The following is an 18,740-nucleotide window of genomic DNA, read 5'->3' on the forward strand; positions in this document are numbered from 1 at the left end:
CCCACACTTCACATGGGCTCCAGTCTCCTGCCTGTCACATCTTGGGTGGTTCCTCTCCCACTTCATCTCTTGCTCTTCTCTACTTCAATCACTACATTTTGAATATACTGAACAACTTTGAATTCTCTAAATTTACCTCCAAGTATTCTCTATACACTGTTTTCTCTGCCTGGAATACTCTCCACTCCCCTTTTTTCTCCACCAATTTAGACATTGTATCTTCTAGAAAACTTCTGGAAACCCTAAGTCTGAAATAGGACCTCCTTCCAGGTGCTTTCTTAGCCTTTGGTGTTCATCCTCGTACACTGTACTGTCATGATCCATTGAGACCCACTGTACTCTAAACCCCTGAAGATAGGGACCTGTCTTATTCCTTCCAGTGTCTTCAGTGCCTAGTTGAGTTTCAAAAGCACACATGAGCTTATTACCAGTGTTATCTAATGCTTATCCTGCAGAACAATGATACTGTATTCAGTAGAAGAAAAAGAAAATATTTTTGTCGCTATATAAATACATACAAGTAGTATGATTCTCTAGAAGGGATAAAGTACCCATTGTTCCCCCAGATATATCTGACCAAGGATTTTCTCTGAGGATATCATATACTTGGTTTTACAGGGTACAATTTTAGGCAATTTCCAAGAGACTTCCAATAATTATTGATTAAGAATGCTCCTTCCCTTAAATGTTTTACCTTAATTTAAAGTAAAACTTTAAGATAAAATTTTTAACTTAATCTTTGAGAGTTTTATCTTAATTTAAAATACAAGGCCAGTGTTGTGGCTCATGCCTATAAGCCTAGCACTTTGGGAGCCCAAGGGGAGGATTACTTGAGGTCAAGATTTTAAGTCCTGCCTGAGCTACATAGCAAGAACTTGTCTCTACAAAAATTAGAAAAATTAGCTGGGTGTGGTGGTGTATCTGAAGTCCCAGCTACTCAGCAGGATCCCTTATGCTCAGAGGTTTGAGGCTGCAGTGAGCTATGACACCACTGCACTTTAGCTCAGGCAACAAAGTAAGACCCTATTTCAGAAATATATATACATATATTTGCAAAATACAAAACTAAGATTTTTTAAATCTTTTTTTTTCCAAAAGTTTAGAATTGTATTGTAACTAATACCAGGTTTGACAACATGGTAATTGCCTATAAAGACCTTTGCACCTAGTACCAGCAACTCTTACTCCAAATGAACATTCTTGTTTTGGCTCCAATGTTACTGACAAGCATCAGAGGCAAAAACAAAGAAATCTCCTTATGGTGTTAAAGGCATCTCGGCTGCAGTTGCCCTGATGCCCTGAAGAGTGGTCTTTGCCAGCTGCGGGTAATTTCAATCCATACCTACCCTCCTGCTTGTCCTTATGGTAGAATTAATTCTCTTCTGTCTCAGCCTTTCCCGATTCATGTTTTCTATCCTGATTCTCTGAAGTTAAGCCTCTTCTTTGGATGGCTCCTTGAGTGTCTGGCTAGCCTCCACAAAATTAACTTTTTAATTTTGATTAAAATCTTAATCTTTACATTTTTTGCCTTAATTTAACAGAAAAATCTGTTAATTCAAAAGATCTTAAAAATCTTTAAGATTTTTATTGTAATATAAAGATTTAGGATAGGGTCCAACGCAGTATATTATTCACTAAAAAAAAAAAAGAAAATAAACCTCCCATGCAGAATAACTTATTCTCCTAAAATTCTAAGAGGTAAAAGATGCTTTAATTGAATGAGGGTGGTCCAGGAAGTTGAAACTCAGAAGTCTGTTAGTGGGATACTAAGAATCCTGTGAGTAACCAAAGTTGGCAAATATGAAATATCATTTGCTAGGCTATAATTCCCCAACTTCTGTTTCTTACTGTTATACTTAACATTCAAAGTTCCAGTGTTGTTGTTTAGAGACTGACTACACCTTCAGTGCAATTCTGGAAGGATAGGAGAGCACAGCTACCACACAGTGCCCTTCTCTAGTGCACTGAGGAGCTAAACTACAGAACAGGTTTCCATTTTCACTGGGTTTTGATCATGAAGACATTTCTTGTCTATTTAGATGAGAAGAAATATATTTTACCTATAAGGAGCAGACCTTGAAATGACCCCAACAGGCAATAAGAAAGGAGAGGTTTTAAAAAAGAAAGCAGCTTTCCTTTTTTTAAAGAATGTGTCAGGCGGCGCTTGTGGCTAAGTGAGTAGGGCACCGGCCCCATATACAGAGGGTGGCAGGTTTGAACCCAGCCCCGGCCAACCTGCAACAACAACAAAAAAAAAAAATAGCAGGGCATTGTGGCAGGCACCCGTACTCCCAGCTACTCAGGAGGCTAAGGCAAGAGAATCGCCTAAGCCCAGGAGCTGCAGGTTGCTGTGAGCTGTGATGCCACAGCACTCTACCAAGGGCGATAAAGTGAGACTCTGTCTCTAAAAAAAAAATAATAATAATAAAGAATGTGTCACTCAAATGCTGATAGCATTTTGTGATTGTATTACAAAGACGAATATTTTGCTTTCACCACCTCCAGTTGCAAACTCAGGCTATCAAAGAAATAAATTTTAAACCCACCATCATCATCTGTAGGTCAAAAAATAAAACTAAAATACCAAACTAGAACTCCAGGTGCCAGCCTGCTCCTTATAGCAGCAGCTCTTCCCTTTAGTTAACCTGAAAGAAGAGACTCTAACACCCGGAGGACACTGTGAAGAAGGACCAGGAAAGGCTTCCCCTCAGGGCACATGGCTCCTGTCCTTCTCCAACCCCACTCTTCAGCCAGATACTTGCTAAATCCAAGTGCCCACCAGAAAGATGCAAATTTTATCCAAATTGTGCTTGAGAGAAGAGTTGTTTCTGAAGAATACTTTTCCTCTTCAGGGCAGTGGCTGCGTGAAGCTTAAGAAAGCCAAACATAACCCCTAGAGCAGTGGTTCTCAACCTTCCTAATGCGGTGACCCTTCAATACAGTTCCTCATGTTGTGGTGACCCCCAACCATAAAATTACTTTCGTTGCAACATGAGGAACTGTATTAAAGGAACTGTAAAATTATTCTCACCACAACATGAGGAACTGTATTAAAGGGTCACGGCATTAGGAAAGTTGAGAACCACTGCCCTACAGACTTGCCTCTTTGCTTCCTTCAAGAATAAAGATCCAATCTGTAAAGTCTTACACCACTGCAAGATTCCCTCCCCATTTGGACTTTTAAAGGCTCTCCTAAAAACTCTAGTTAATTTTAAAAAGATTTTACACTGCAAGACTTTGGACCCTCTTCTCTCTGCTTGCTTGACATTGGGATCAAAGAGAAAAACATTCCATTTAGAAGGCTCAGTTTCTCTGGCCCAAATAAGGACAGAGATTGAGGTTTGTTTTGTTGTTAAATCCTCTAATGCACATACTAATAGTGGTGACAAAGGTTAGAGGGGATTAACTGACACAGACCAAAGATCTTCACAGGGTACCTTTGTCCTGTAAACTTAAATTCCTCTGGGAGGAAAATTCCCTTTCCTGAAAAGATTACAGGGTTTAATTTACAATTACTTCTTTGCCCCTTAAAAGATCAATGAAAGTTATGTCTACTTTCTTCAGAAAGAAAAAAGATGTTTTCATATTCAAAAGTCAACCTGGCCCATAAGATAACATTAACTATAGGATAACAATGTATTCAGCCCTCTCTATGTTCCCACATGCACAATGCATAGCAATTTGTTTATAAACTCTATCTTCCTAAGAGTACCTGGATGCAGTTGTGATCCCCATTTTATAAACGAGGATACTGAATCTTAGAGAAGTTGAGTAATTTGCCCAAAGGACACACCAACTCATAAAAGTGACACTTCGAGTCACATAGAGGTAATCTGACTTGAGTCCACACCCTTACAAAATCACTTCGCCTCTCCTCACTTACCCACAGAATTTAAGCTAATACCAATCCACAAAATAGTATAGTGTTTTAGGGTTTGCAAAGCATTTTTCTAAATATCTGATCATCATATGAGTCCTTTGAGGTCCCTGGTACACAATAACAAGTGAGATCAAGCATATACACTGCCCTGCTACAAAATGTCTGCAACATAGCATGCCCCCTGTGAGAATCCTCAGACCCATGGAGATATCCAAACACTTAGAAATTTTACTGACTGTTGTATGGATATGAATATGTACATTTCTCAGGAGAAAATCTCAAGGGCTGGTCAAAATAAGTGACACAAGATGGATCTGAATAGACAATTTACCAGAGAACAAATGGCTAATAAGCACATGAAAGATGCTCGAAATCATTTGTCATTAGGGAAATGCAAAACCATGCAGTACTTCTTCACAACCACTAGGACATTAGGATGACTATTAAAAAAGGAAAGTCAGGCCCAATGCCCATAGCACAGCGGTTATGGCGCCAGCCACATACACCAAAGGTGGCGGGTCTGAGCCCAGCCCAGGCCAGCTAAGCAACAATGACAACTGCAACAAAAAATAGCTGGGTGTTGTGGCAGACACCTGTAGTCCCAGCTACTCAGGTGGCTGAGGCAAGAGAATCACTTGAGCCCAAGAGTTTGAGGTTGCTGTGAGCTATCACGCCACAGCACTCCACTAAAGGCAACACAGTGAGACTCTGTCTCAAAAAAAAAAAAAAAAAGGAAAGTCAGACAATACAAAGGATGGGGGTACAAAAAGGATAGTTCAATACAAGTGAACTATCATAGATTGCTGGTGATAATGTAAAATGATGTGGCTGTTTGGGGGAAAATGCTGGCAGTTCCTCAAAAGGTGAAACACAGAGTTCCCATATGACCCAGCAATTTTATTCCTAGGCAACTACCAAAAAGAAATGAAAACATGTTTCCATACAAAAGTTGAACACAAGCATGAATGATAGCAGTTTCATTCATAATTATGAAGAAACAGAGACACTCCAAATGTCCATCCACTGAGCAAGGAACAAATAAGTATGACCTATCCATGCAAGTATTGTATTCAATAAGATGAGAGAGTCTTCAAAATGTCTGACCCTCCACAAAGAAGAACCAAAATAACAAGTAAATAATCACATGTTGAACAGGTCACTTAAGAATAAATGTCAAGAAACACCAAAGGAAAGAAACGAGAGAAGGAAGCAAGAAAGCCTCCTCAGCTGGAATCAGCTGGGATCTTGGAGAGACTCCCGAGTGCAGGAAATGGTAAGGTCCACATTCCCTCAATGGACTCCTGCAGTCCTAGCCATGGGAAAGCCTGTCAACTCATGTAGGCTCTGACAGCTGCCCAGAGATCACATGATGTCACTGCTCCAGAGAGGAAGCTCAGGCTGGGTCCCACCTCCCCCACCCTCCCCACCTCTTCACTTCTGCCAAGTCCTAAACACCTATAGCCCAGCACCATTTTGAGAGCCCAACGATGACTGGGTGCATCGTTCCCTGGGGCTCAACCGCCATCGCATCTTCACATCCCTGGAAGCCCATTGACAGCCCCTGCCCACAGCTAAGCACTGTCACTGGCTACTGCCACTAGGTCCAAAGCATATGCCATTGGCAGTGACTCCACTACCCTTCTTCCAGGGTTGCCTCACATTTAAAAGCACTCTGAGAAAAGGCTGTCCTATTTATAGCCATCACCCGGAGCTGAAGCAAGCACTCCCCAGCCACCTGTTTATGGATGCTGGCACTGAAACAAACCCACTCTCCCCAGCAGCTGGCCTGGTGGCCTTACTCAAGTATTCCATCAGAGGCCTGGGGATCTCCCCATCCCCACCTTACACAGCCAGCGCCCACTCACACCACAGAGGACAGCAGTGAGGACAGTCCTATACAACCTGACTCCACAACAACCACCACCCCCAGTACATAGACCCACCAACCAAAGGCCTAGGGATTGTCCTGCCCCGTCCACCACCACCGGTACTTAAGCACTCCTCTCAAGGACCTGAGGATAGGCCCTTCTACCACTAACACCACAGATGGCACTCACCCTCACACACCACCTGCAGGCCTGACAATGGCCCACACAGCCTGTCGCAGTCACTGCCAACACCAGTATGGACCACTTAGGTGTCAGAGGATTGTCCCCATACTTCTACTGTCAAGACCCATGCCAAACCTACTGTTCTGGAGTATGGGGACATGTGCAACCACCTGGCCCACCACTGCCACTATTGGAACCCAAGAAAGCGCCCTGGGCCCAAGAATTGGCCCATCTGAACCCACTAACACCTATGCCAGCATATACCACTCTGTGACCCAAGGACAGGCACACCACACCCGGCCTACCACTGCCACCACTGAGGTCTAAGGACTGACCCATCTGGCATCCCCATTTCCAGCAAAACTTCACCACAGCCTCCACTAACAACCACATTCTAAGCAACTGAGCAAACCTCAGATACTACTGACACTATTTACAGCTGAAGAAATCATATCGACCACCAGATGTGCAGATAACAATGTAAGGACACAACAAACATGAAAAAGCAAGGAAATATGACACCTCCAGAAAAGTGTAAGACCTCAGTGAAAAAGAAATTCACAAAACTTCAGGAAAAGAATTCAAAATACTGATTTTAAGAAAGTTTGCTGAGGTCTGAGAATGGTAGTTCACTCCTGTAATCTTAGCACTCTGAGAGGCCAAGGCAAGAAGATCCCTTGAGTTCAGGAGTTCGAGACCAGCCTGAATAAGAGCAAGACCCTGTCTCTCAAAAAAAGAAAAAGAAAAGAAAGAAAGAAAGATTGCTGAAAGACAAAAGAATACTGAAAAACAATACAAAGAAATAAGAAAAATAATTAAGGATATGAATGAGAAGCTTAGGAAGAGAGAACAAAACAGAAACAGAAATTCTGGGACTGAAAAATTGTATTGAATAAAATACATAATACGTTAGAAAGTTTCATCAATAGACTAAATAAAGCGAAGAAATATCAATACTTAAAAACAGGTCTCCTGAAATAACTCAATCAGACAAAAAACAATTTTAGAAGAATGAGCAAAGTCCTTGTAATACCATAATGAGACCAAATATTCGAATTTTTGGTGTTCCAAAAGGCAAAAAGAAACTACATTAGATAGAAAACCTATTTAATTAAACAATAGCTGAAGACTTCCAAAGTTTAGCAAGAGATTTAGACATCTGTGTACAGGAAGCTTAGTGGTATCTACAAAAAGATAAAATTCAAAAAAGTTTTTTCAGAGCATATTATAGTCAAACTGTCAGAAGTCAAAAACAAAGAGAGTGCTTACAAGGGAATCCCCAGAAGACTAAACAGTGTATTTCTTAGAAATCTTAAAGGCCAGGGGAAAATGAAATGATATATTCAAAGTACTGAAAGAAAAAAACTGGCAGCCAAGTAACCTATACTAGCAGAAGCTGAGGGAATTCAACACCACTAGACCAGCCCTAAGAGAGATGCTTATGGTCTGGTTGAAGTTGGTGTTTGAAAACGTGAAAAAAAGAAAGAAATGTTAACGGCAGTCCTACACATGAAAGCAAAAGGACAATATTTACCATCATGAAAGTATAAAACCCACTGGCAGAGCAAACACACAAATGAAGAGAAAGGATGCAAATGTTACTACTACAGAAAACCACCAAATCACAATGATAAACAATGAGAGAAAGAAAGAAACAAGAGATACACAAGACAACCAGAAATCCATTAATAAAATCATGGCAATAAACTTTCACGTCAGTAATAACCCTAAATGTAAACAGATTAAACTTCATACTTAAAATATATAAACCAGCTAAATGGATAAAAAAATTATGATCCAGGCTCGGTGTCCGTAGCTCAGTGAGTAGGGCACCAGTCACATACACCCAGGCTGGCAGGTTCAAGCCCAGACTGGGCCTGCTAAACAACAATGACAACTGCAACCTAAAAATAACCAGATGTTGTGGCAGGCACCGGTAATCCCAGCTACTTGGGAGGCTGAGGCAAGAGAATCCTTTAAGCCCAAAAGTTTGAGGTTGCTGTGAGCTGTAACACCATGGCATTCTACAAAAAGCTACATAGTGAGACTCTGTCTCCAAAAAAAAATTATGACCCAACTATATGCTACCTACAAGAAACATCTCACCTGTAAAGATAAATATAGACTGAAAACTAAGCGATGAAAAAATGATATTCTAGGGCAGCGCCTGTGGCTCAGTGAGTAGGGCACTGGCCCCATATACCGAGGGTGGTGGGTTCAAACCCAGCCCCAGCCAAATTGCAACAAAAAAATAGTTGGGCATTGTGGCAGGCACCTGTAGTCCCAGCTACTCGAGAGGCTGAGGCAAGAGAATCACCTAAAAACCCAGAAGTTGGAGGTTGCTGTGAGCTGGGATGCCATAGCACTCAACCAAGGGTGATAAAGTGAGACTCTGTCTCTAAAAAAAAAAGGAAAAAAGAAAAATGATATTCTAGGCTCGGCACCTGTGGCTCAAGCAGCTAAGGCGTCAGCCATATACACCTGAGCTGGTGGGTTCAAATCCAGCCCAGGCCCGCCAAACAACAATGACAGCTGCAACCAAAAAATAGCCAGGCGTTGTGGCAGGCGCCTGTAGTCCCAGCTACTTGGAAGGCTGAGGCAAGAGAATCACTTGAGCCCAGGAGTTGGAGATTGCTGTGAGCTGTGATGCCATGGCACTCTTCCCCAGGATGACAGCTTGAGGCTCTGTTCAAAAAAAAAAAGAAAGAAAAAAAAATGATATTCTACACAAACGGAAATTAAAGTGAAGAGTACCAAGACATATAAGACATATGTCAGATAAGATAGGCTTTAAGTCAAAAACTATAAAAAGAACAAAATGTCATGAATAATTTCATACATAATCCTTCATTCATACTTATGATTGTACCATGAAACTCTGAAAGGTGGATTAAATTTTAGCAATACAATTGCTGTCATGTAACCTGTGCTCCTTTCTTTATAGTCAGAGACAAAGGGCTCTGTAATGATTATGGAGCACCCATTTCTCTAAATTTTTATTCCAGTAATAAAATGAATTTCTGAACACAGGATCACTGCAATATGTTCAGAAAATGACAGCAAAGATAATAAAATAACAAAAATGTTCTTATGTAGGACTCAGGTTGCTCTTGCTTTATATTGGTATGACGCCAGCTACAAATGAGCCACAGATAGCATAACTAGGTACCAATAAACTGAAATTAAAAGTTACCATTTATAAAAATAAATATTTTAGCCAGTTCTAGAATACATATCAAGTATATTTTTGAATTTCTAGGTAATCCTCACCAACTGTCTAAAGTTGAAACTGATTCTCTTTATTATGCTTTTTTAATTGAATATATTTTACATGACAACATTTTTTTTATTTTTTGAGACAAGGTCTCACTCTTTCACCAAGTGGCATCATCAAAGCTCACAAGAACCTCAAACTCCTGGGTGCAAGTGATCCTCCTGCCTCAGCCTCCCAAGTAGCTGGGACTACAGGCACTTGCCACAATGCCTAGCTAATTTTTCCATTTTTAGTGCAGATAAGGTCTACTTCTTGCTTAGGCTGGTCTCAAACTCTTGACCTCAAGCAATTGCCTGCCTTGGCCTCCCAGGATTCTAAGATTACAGGAATGAGCCACCACACCCACCCAATATGATATTTTTATTCCTTAGCTGGATGCCTGCCCAACCTGATGTTTTTATACTTATCGTCATAATATGTACATAGCGAAGGGATTACCATAGTCAAGCAAATTAACATTTGCATAATCTCACATAGTTACTTCATTTGGGGGAGGGAAGAGTTAAAGTAGCTAAAATCTACTCTCTTTGCATATTATCACTATGCAATAAAATGTTTCTTTCAAAATTTAAAGAAAAAAAGCTGTAAAAAGAGACAAAAGGGGTCATTATACAATGATAAAGGGATCATTTCAGATAGAGGATGTAACAATTCTAAACATATATGCACCCAACATCAGAGCACCCAGACATATATAAAGCAAATATTAATAGATCTAAATGGAGAAAGAGACTCTAACACAATAATAGTTAGGGACTTCAACTCTCTACTCTCAGCATTAACAGATTATCTAGGCAGAAATTAACAAAGAAACATTGGATTTAAACTGCACTTTAGACCTAATGTACCTAACAGTTATTGATAGAACATATCATCCAGCAGCTACAGAATACACATTCTCATCAACAAATGAAACATGTTCCAGGATGACAATATGCTAAAACACAAAACAAGTATCCACTAATTTAAAAAAAAAAGCAAAATCTTCTCAGACTACAGTGAAATAAAACCATAAATCAGTAACAAGAGCAACACGGGAAGCTACAAATACATGGAAAATAAACAATACACTCCTGAATGGCCATCAGATCAAAGAAGAAATGAAGCACCAAATAAAAACATTTCTTAAAACAAATGAAAATCAAACACAAAATACCAAAACCTGTGGGATACAGAAAAAGCAGTGTTAAGAGGAAGACTTATAAAAATAAACACCAACATCCAGAAAGTAGAAAGATTTCAAATAAACGATATAATCTTATACTTCAAGGAACAAGGTAGGAATGGTGACTCAGGTCTAAATTCCCAGCACTGTAGGAGCTCAAGGCAGGAGGATCACTTGAGGCCAGGAGTTTAAGATCAGCCTAGGCAACAGAGCAAAACTCTGGGACTTTTGTTAAAAACAAATAATGCTTTTTAGGAAGAAAAGACATATAAATGGCCAACAGGTATATGAAAAAATGCTCAACATCACTAATCATCAGGGAATTGCAAATCAAAAGCACAGTGAGATAACACTTTACCCCAGTTATAATGGCTTTTTTTTTTCAGTTTTTCGCCGGGGCTGGGTTTGAACCCGCCACTTCCGGTCTATGGGGCCAGTGCCCTACTCCTTTGAGCCACAGGCACCGCCCTATAATGGCTATTATTAAAAAAAACAAAAGATAACAAATGCTGGCAAGGATGCAGAGAAAAAGAACCCTTGTTGGTGGGAATGTAAATTAGTACAGCCACAAGGGAAAATAGTATTAGAAAAATAAAAATAGAACTACCATACCATCCAGCAATTCCACCACTGGATATTTAAGCAAATTCAACTACCATATTCACATTCCCATTATTAAGGAATTTGTGTGAGAACCTCCTTTTTGGTTTTGGTTTTTGTATTTAACTGTGGTGAAATACACATAACGTAAAAATTACCATTTTAATCATTTTTAAGTATGTAGTTTGGTGTTGTTAAGTATATTGATCCTGTTGTGGAACCAATCTCCAAAACTTTTTCATCCTGAAGAACTGAAACTCTATACCCTTTACACAATTCCCCTTTCCTCATCCCCCAGCCCTGTCATTAGAACCATCATTCTACTTTTTATTTCCATGAATTTTACTTCTTTAGATATCTTATAAGTGGAATCATATAGTATTTGTCTTTTTGTGTCTGGCGTCTTTATCATAGTATTATTTCCTCAAGGTTCACTCATCTCGTAGCCTGTGTTGAAATTTTCCCCCTTTTTATGGTCAAATAATATTTCATAATGTGTATGTAACACGTTTTATTTATCCATTCATAAAATGTACTTATAATAATTAATAGAGCATGGAGGCACATGCTTATTGTCCCAGCTATTCAGGAGGCTGAGGCAGGAGGCTCACTTGTGCTGAGGAGTTTGAGGTTGCAGTGAGCTATGATGATGCTGCTGTACTCTAGCACAAGTAACAGAGCAAGACTTTGTCTTAAAAAATAAAAGGAATTTTTAAAATCAGATAGTCTATTTTTATACATAAGTGGGATAGTTCTGTTGGCCTAGTGGCACTCAAGGTACTTAGCTCAGCTTTTTTTTTCTGGATGCTCATTCAATAGTGGATAAGCAACTTTTAATAGTTATGATTCTATACTAAGAAAGAGAAAGCCATGATTGTATACTATTTGTACTCTAGGAAAGAAAAAACAAGAAAGCTGAAACTGAGCTCAATTCCACTGAGAAGCATCTCAACATCCTGCTCTATCTCAAAAATAGAAGTGTTGTATCTGGAACAGGACATGGCCCAGAGTCTGTACTCCATCAATATTTGCTGGCTGACTATATATACAAGACTGGCTGGTCATGACAAGAAAATATTGTATGTATAACACAATTCAGCAGAGCACCAATATGTATTAACATGGAAAAATATCCAGGAACTATTGTTAAGTGAAACAAGTTATGGATCAATATGTACGGTATGATTTCATTTACTTAAAAACACAGGCAAAGCTGGGTGTGGTGGACTTGCCCATAATCCTAGCTACTTGGGAGGCTGAGAAAGGAGGATCCCTTGACCTTAGGAGTCCAAGATCAGACTATGTTTAGGAAACACAGCAAGACCCTATTTCTGGGGAAAAAAAAATTAAAAATTAGGGGCAGCATCTGTGGCTAAGTGGGTAGGGTGCTGGCCCCATACACCGAGGGTGGCGAGTTCAAACCTGGCCCCAGCCAAACTGCAACAAAAAAATAGCCAGGCATTGTGGCAGGTGCCTGTAGTCCCAGCTACTTAGGAGGCTGGGCATGAGAATCGCCTAAGCCCAGGAGTTGGAGGTTGCTGTGAGCTGTGATGCCATGCACTCTACCGAGGGTTAATAAGTGAGACTCTGTCCCAAAAAAAAAAAAAAGAAATGATTTTTGGAAAAAAATAAAGAATAAATTTAAAAAAGAAATAATTTTTGGAATGTTAGAAAATTCTATCTGGAACATAATAAGAATACATCGATGCAATCTACCTTGTATGCACCTTTTCTCAGAAATCTACTGGAGAACATACTCCACCAAAATAATGGGAGAAATATTATGAAGATGAGGACAATAAATATAGGAAACAGAATCCGGCATAACACAGGGGCAGAATGAATCACCAAGATGATGTCAAAGAGAGCGCTCACAGCAACAGCTGCGGATTCAACATCAAGGGCAACCAGTCTGGATTGGAAAAGCAGGTTAGAAAGCTGTATTAGAAATAAAATTGACAAAAATAACTGCACATTGGCCAGATGCAGGAGCTCATACCTGTAATCCTAACACACCTAGCCAAAGAGTTGAGGAGTTGAAGGAGTTGAGGAGTTGAGCTCAGGAGTTGAAGACCAAGCTGAGCAAAGCCAGACCCTGGCACTACTAAAAATAGAAAAAACTACCCAGTATAGTCGCCTGTGCCTTAATCTCAGTTACTTGATACTTGGGAGGCTGAGGCAAAAGGATGTTTCTTTTTTCTTTTTTTGAGACAGAGTCTCACTTTGTCGCCCTCGGTAGAATGCTGGGGCATCACAGCTCACAGCAACCTCAAATTCCTGGGCTCAAGCAATCTCTTGACTTAGCCTACCAAGTACCTGGGACTACAGGCACCCACCACAACGCCTGCTATTTTGTTTTTTTTTTTGTAGAGACAGAGTCTCACTTTATGGCCCTCAGTAGAGTGCCGTGGCATCACACAACTCACAGCAACCTCCAACTCTTGGGCATAAGCGATTCTCTTGCCTCAGTCTCCCAAGTAGCTGGGACTACAGGTGCCCGCCACAACACCCGGGTATTTTTTTGTTGCAGTTTGGCCGGGGCTGGGTTTGAACCCGCCACCCTCGGTATATGGGGCCGGCATCTTACCAACTGAGCCACAGGTGCCGCCCAACGCCTGCTATTTTTAAAGACAGGCCTTGCTCTGGCTCAGGCTGGTTGCTAATCTGTAAACTCAGGCAATCTACAGATCCGGTATTCATGGTGGCTCACGCCCATAATCCTAGCACACTGGGAGGCTGAGGCGGGTGGATTGCCTGAGCTCAGGAGTTTAAGACCAGCCTGGGCAAGAGGGAGATCCCATCTCAAAAAAAAAAAAAAAAGAATTTCTTAAGGCCAAAAGTCTGAGGTTGTTTTGAGCTATGATGCCATGGCACTCTACCCAGGGCAACAGAGTGAGACTCTGTCTCAAAAAAAAAGCTGTAAATTGGATGTCTTGAGAGAAAATTTAGACAACTAGCAAAGAATTTATGGTAAAAACTCTGCAAACACACACAAAAAGACAACTCTGCTGAAAAACAGAAGAGTGGTAATAGTATACCACTATGTATACCACATAGTAACTCAGTTCCTGGTGGTGTGTAGGGATGTTTACCTAACTAAATATTAACCTAACCAAAAATTACAAGATAAATACATTCAGAGGATGAACGGAAGGAACAAGCAGAACGTGTGCGAGTCCCAGGGGCAGGAAAGCAGAGGAGAGTTAAATCCACATACTCCACAATGGAAAGTCCACACATGATGAAGTATTACAGACATGAGTTAACTATCAACTACCTAAAAGACATGAGCATGATTCCTTCTGAAAAGCCATAGGAAATTATGTTCTGCTGTTTTTATTAATGAACCTTATTAAATTATTCAATTCTGGATCATGTATGTGCATTTCATAAAATTTCAACAAAATTACATAAGAGTCACCACTGAGACCCACATCATAATACTTTGCCTAACAATGATGAATTTTACAGAAAATTGTTGTCATGTAGACTTTTGAAATAATGCCACAATATCGCTTCTCGGCCTTTTGGCTAAGATCAAGTGAAATAATGCCACAACGAAATAACTAGAGTTATAGAAAGAATGGCCTATTTCAGAACGTGGCAAAAGTCGCTCTGAGACTATTTGGTCTCTTTATACTGAAAAGTCATGATTAAAAATGCACTGAGTAGTGGCCGGTACAGTGGCTCACACCTGTAATCCTAGCACTTTCAGAGGTTAAGGCAGGTGGATTGCTTGAGGTCAGGAGTTCGAGAGCAGCCTGAGCAAGAGCGATAACCCCCATCTCTAAAAATAGCTGGGAATTGTGGCCCGCGCCTCTAGTCCCAGCTACTTGGGTGGCTAAGGCAAGAAGATCACTTGAGCGTCAGACTTTGAGGTTGCTGTAAGCTATGATGATGACAAGGCACTCTACAGGGCTATAGAGTGAGACTCTATCTCCAAAAAAAAACACAGTAAGTAGCCAGATATGGTGGCAGTTGCATGTAATCCCATCTACTTAGAAGGCTGAGATGAAAGAATCACTTAAGCCTAGGAGTTCAAGACTATCTGGGACACACAGCAAGACTCCATCTCAAAAATACAAAAAAATAAAACCCAGTAAGAAATAAAAAGAAGAAAGAAAAACTAACAACATGTTTCAAGCACGGTATTTAACTAATGCTTGATAGTTTAAGAATAAAATTTCCTGCCCAAAAGTAAGCTATGATAGGGAATTAGTAATAGGCAAGAAAAGACCAAAATTTGGATCAAATTGCCAGTATATGGCATCTTGCTTAGTTTTTTCTTCCTGCCTCTGGGGTACAATCAAATGCTATTCCTGCCTTTATCTACCAAGACAAACTTAATATTACCAAAGTGTACTACTTTCCAACATTAGTCCAAAAAAGAACACTCATGCTAAGTCTCATCCCTGATGGTTACAATCCCTGATGGGAAATGTAAGACAGCCATACAGACGCTTAGTCAAGTCCAGATGCCAGTCTAGCCAAAATATCTAATATTTTATAATCCTGTTAGAATCTAAAGCAGATGACAATGTGAAACATCAATCAACATTTGTATGGGGCAGAAAATGAAGAATTCAATTCCCACTTAAGCAGGTAGGGGATCACCTTCTTCCTCGAACAAATGATCGCCATCATGTGTGTGGCTAGAACAACCCTGTTCTCAGAATTTTAAAGCATTGACCAGAGTTCACACTTCAGCTCCACATTTCTCCCTCAGCTTCCTTTTCCTCACCTGTAAACCAGCGTGCAGTAGTGGGGAGGGAGAAGGGAGATGTTAACAACACTTAGATCTTATAGGATTATAGACAGGATGAAATAGTTCAGAATAGCAAACTCAGCCTGGGCCCACCACGGCTCACCCCTATAATTGTAGCACTCTGGGAGGCAGAGACTGGAGGATCACTTGAGCTCAGAAGTTTCAAGAAAAAGACCTTGTCTCTACTAAAAATAGAAAAATTAGCCAGGTACAAGCCTATCATCCCAGCTACTCAGGAGACTGGAGGTAGGAGGAAGGCTTGAATCCAGGAGCTTGAAGGTTGCGGTGAGCTAGGCTGACACCCCAGCACTCTAGCCTGAGCAACAAAGTGAGACTGTCTCCAATAAAACAAAGACAGAAAGAAAATAAGTAAATAAAAATAGAATAGAATAATTGCAAGCTCTTACAACCTGTGGAACAGTTTAGGCATTATTCTAAGTGTATATGGCATAGAGCATTTCATTTAATCTTCAAACAATAAATTGCATTATCCCATTTTCCAGATGAGAAACTGGAAGAGCAGAGGTAAAGTAACTTGCCCAAGGTTATAGGGAGTGACGGAGCTAGGATACTCACTCCGACTACTTGGCTCCAGAGAAGATGCTGTCAGCAACCCAACTAGGCTGAATGGAGCTAACGTTTGTCGAGCAACCTGTACTATGCGTGAAATTCAACGTGCTCAGTACGTGGTACTAATTCATACACAGTGAGTGCTAGCCCAGACCAAACAGCCTGAGGTTTTACCGCCTTAGAAAAGTCCCAGGTGAGACCAGATCTCCAGGCCTGTCGGGGACTCGACAGCTCCCTCCTGTTCTGCGCGTGGCTTGCGCTCTCTGACCGGCGGGGAGCGCCCTCCTTCCGCAAGCCCCCAGAAACTTCTGCCGCGCCCACCGCGCAGAGAAGCCCGCGCGCGGGACGCGCAGCTGCGACCCCAGGGGACGCCCTGAGGGACGGAAGCCGACAGCGGCCGGCAGACGCTCACCTTACCTTGACCCGCGCTGGCACCACGCCAGGATCCCGGAGCTGGACGCAGCGGGACGCGCAGGGGCGCGGCTGGACGGCAGCCTGGGGGCTTCTCCCGCCGCCTCCGGGAGCCGCGGCCCCGGGCTCGTCCGGGTCCCCAGCCGCGAGCCGTGCGCCCGGCAGCTCGGAAGAACGCATTGTCTCCTCCCGGCTCCCGGCTCAAGCCAGCTCAGAACTCTTCCTCCGCAGGTCAGGAGCGAAGCCGCAGAGCTGCCTCCGCTCCCGGGGTGTTGCCCCACCGCCCCAAGCGGAATCTCCGACCCGCGGGTTAGGTTCCCGCTTAGACACCACCTCCAGTCCGGCCCCTTTCCAGCTCCGGGAACGGGAGCTGCGGGGCCAGCTCGTAGTGGGGTACCCTGCCTTAGCTGAAATCTCAGATATGTTAATCATTTTCGGGTGGAGACCAGAGCGCTTGAAAGCCGGTATTTCGTAAATCCTAGCTATTCTAGATCCTCTTAAACTATGTGTGCCTGGCCCCACCCACAGCCACCTAAGGCCCGGAGCTCAGATCCAGTGAATCGCATAAGCCCCGGTGCCTTCCCGCGGAGCAGCCTGCGGGCGCCTGTACCGGACGCTTGGCAGGTTGGTGCTTTCCTCTTTGATTTGCAGGCACTGCTACCAAAGCCCTGTCTGAGCTTTTGACTCTGGAGGCAAGAACTCTGGGTTCCATCTCCGCAAACTCCATTTCCAGCTGTGCGGATTCGTAACAATGCCTTTCAGCCTCAGTTACCTAGTGCGTGGAAAAGAAGGTGATTTCTACGTTAGATCAAAGAAGTATAATGAAGGTCAAACGGGATGGGCGTTTTCATCGTAATCATACCGGTGTCCATCAAAAAGGTTGCTTTTTTTTAGAGACAGAGTCTCACTCTGTTGCCCTCGGTAGAGTGCCGTGACGTCACAGCACACAACAACCTCCAACTCTTGGGCTTAAGCAATTCTCTTGCCTCAGCCTCCCAAGTAGCTGGGACTACAGGCGCCTGCCACAATGCAGGGATACTTTTAGAGACAGAGGTGCCGCTCTAGCTCAGGCTGGTCTCAAACCTGTGAGCTCAAGCAATCCACCCGCCTGGGCCTCCCAGAGTGCCAGGATTACAGGCGTGAGCCACCGCGAGTGCAATTTAATATACCTTGTTCGAGTGCAATTTAATATACCTTGTTCAAGTGCAATTTAATATACCAAACTATTGGGTCTGAGCTAGAGTGAGACCCCGGTCTTTAAAAATAGCCATGCTCTAAAAATAGCTGGACACTGTGGCTGGTGCCTGTAGTCCCAGCTACTTGGGAAGCTGAGGCAAGAGAATAGCTTGAGCCCTAGAATTTGAGGTTGCTGTGAGCTATGACATCCTGGCACTCTACCCCACTCTACCGAGGGCGACAGAGTGAGACTGTATCTCAAAAAAAAAAAAGTAAACTATTTTGATGGATACCCTGTACTTTATGGTATAGTATTGTTATTGCAGAGTCTTGTGTGGTGTGAAAGCACACCAGAGACATAAGTTAACGGCACTTCTTTTACAATTACTGGGCAACGCAAGGGACCCCTCTGGGCCTCAGTTTATCTTATGCAATGGAAATAATAGTGAAAAAATCCACTTCCTTCACAAGGTTATACTGAACAAAGGAAATCACTGAATGTGCTTTATGTGTAAAGTATGGTGCAAATGCTTTGGTTATTTCTGTTATTTTTGGCGGGTTTCTCTCACCAGGCTGTCTTTATTAAAGTTGTAGTCAGTGATCTATGCGTTTATGATTTAATAAAATAAATAAATAAATAAGCTGTAGTCAGGAATCTGGGTGGATCTCAGAGATGACACAAAGCTCCCAGGCAATGTGATACTCACTTTATTACAAGTAAGGTAATTAGGCCTGGGGAGGTGGTTCATGCCTATAATCCTAGCACCCTGGGAGGCCCAGGAGGGTGGATTGCTTGAGCTCAGGAGTTCAAGACCAGCCTGAGCAAGAGTGAGACCTCATCTCTAAGC

At 42.0% G+C, this 18,740-nt stretch overlaps 1 protein-coding gene across 1 annotated transcript in view; it reads right to left on the minus strand.

The window, feature by feature from the left end:
- Nucleotides 1-16,989, minus strand: part of TRPM6 (transient receptor potential cation channel subfamily M member 6) — a 200,706-nt gene extending 183,717 nt beyond the window's left edge. Inside the window, exon 1 of the mRNA XM_053575241.1 lies at nucleotides 16,723-16,989. Coding sequence (XP_053431216.1) covers nucleotides 16,723-16,896 — 174 coding nt within the window. The 5' untranslated portion in view covers nucleotides 16,897-16,989. The remainder of the gene's footprint in view (nucleotides 1-16,722) is intronic.
- Between the last annotated feature and the right edge of the window lie 1,751 nt (nucleotides 16,990-18,740).

Source organism: Nycticebus coucang, chromosome 2 (genome assembly GCF_027406575.1).
Source record: "Nycticebus coucang isolate mNycCou1 chromosome 2, mNycCou1.pri, whole genome shotgun sequence".
NCBI classification, from domain to species: domain Eukaryota; kingdom Metazoa; phylum Chordata; class Mammalia; order Primates; family Lorisidae; genus Nycticebus; species Nycticebus coucang.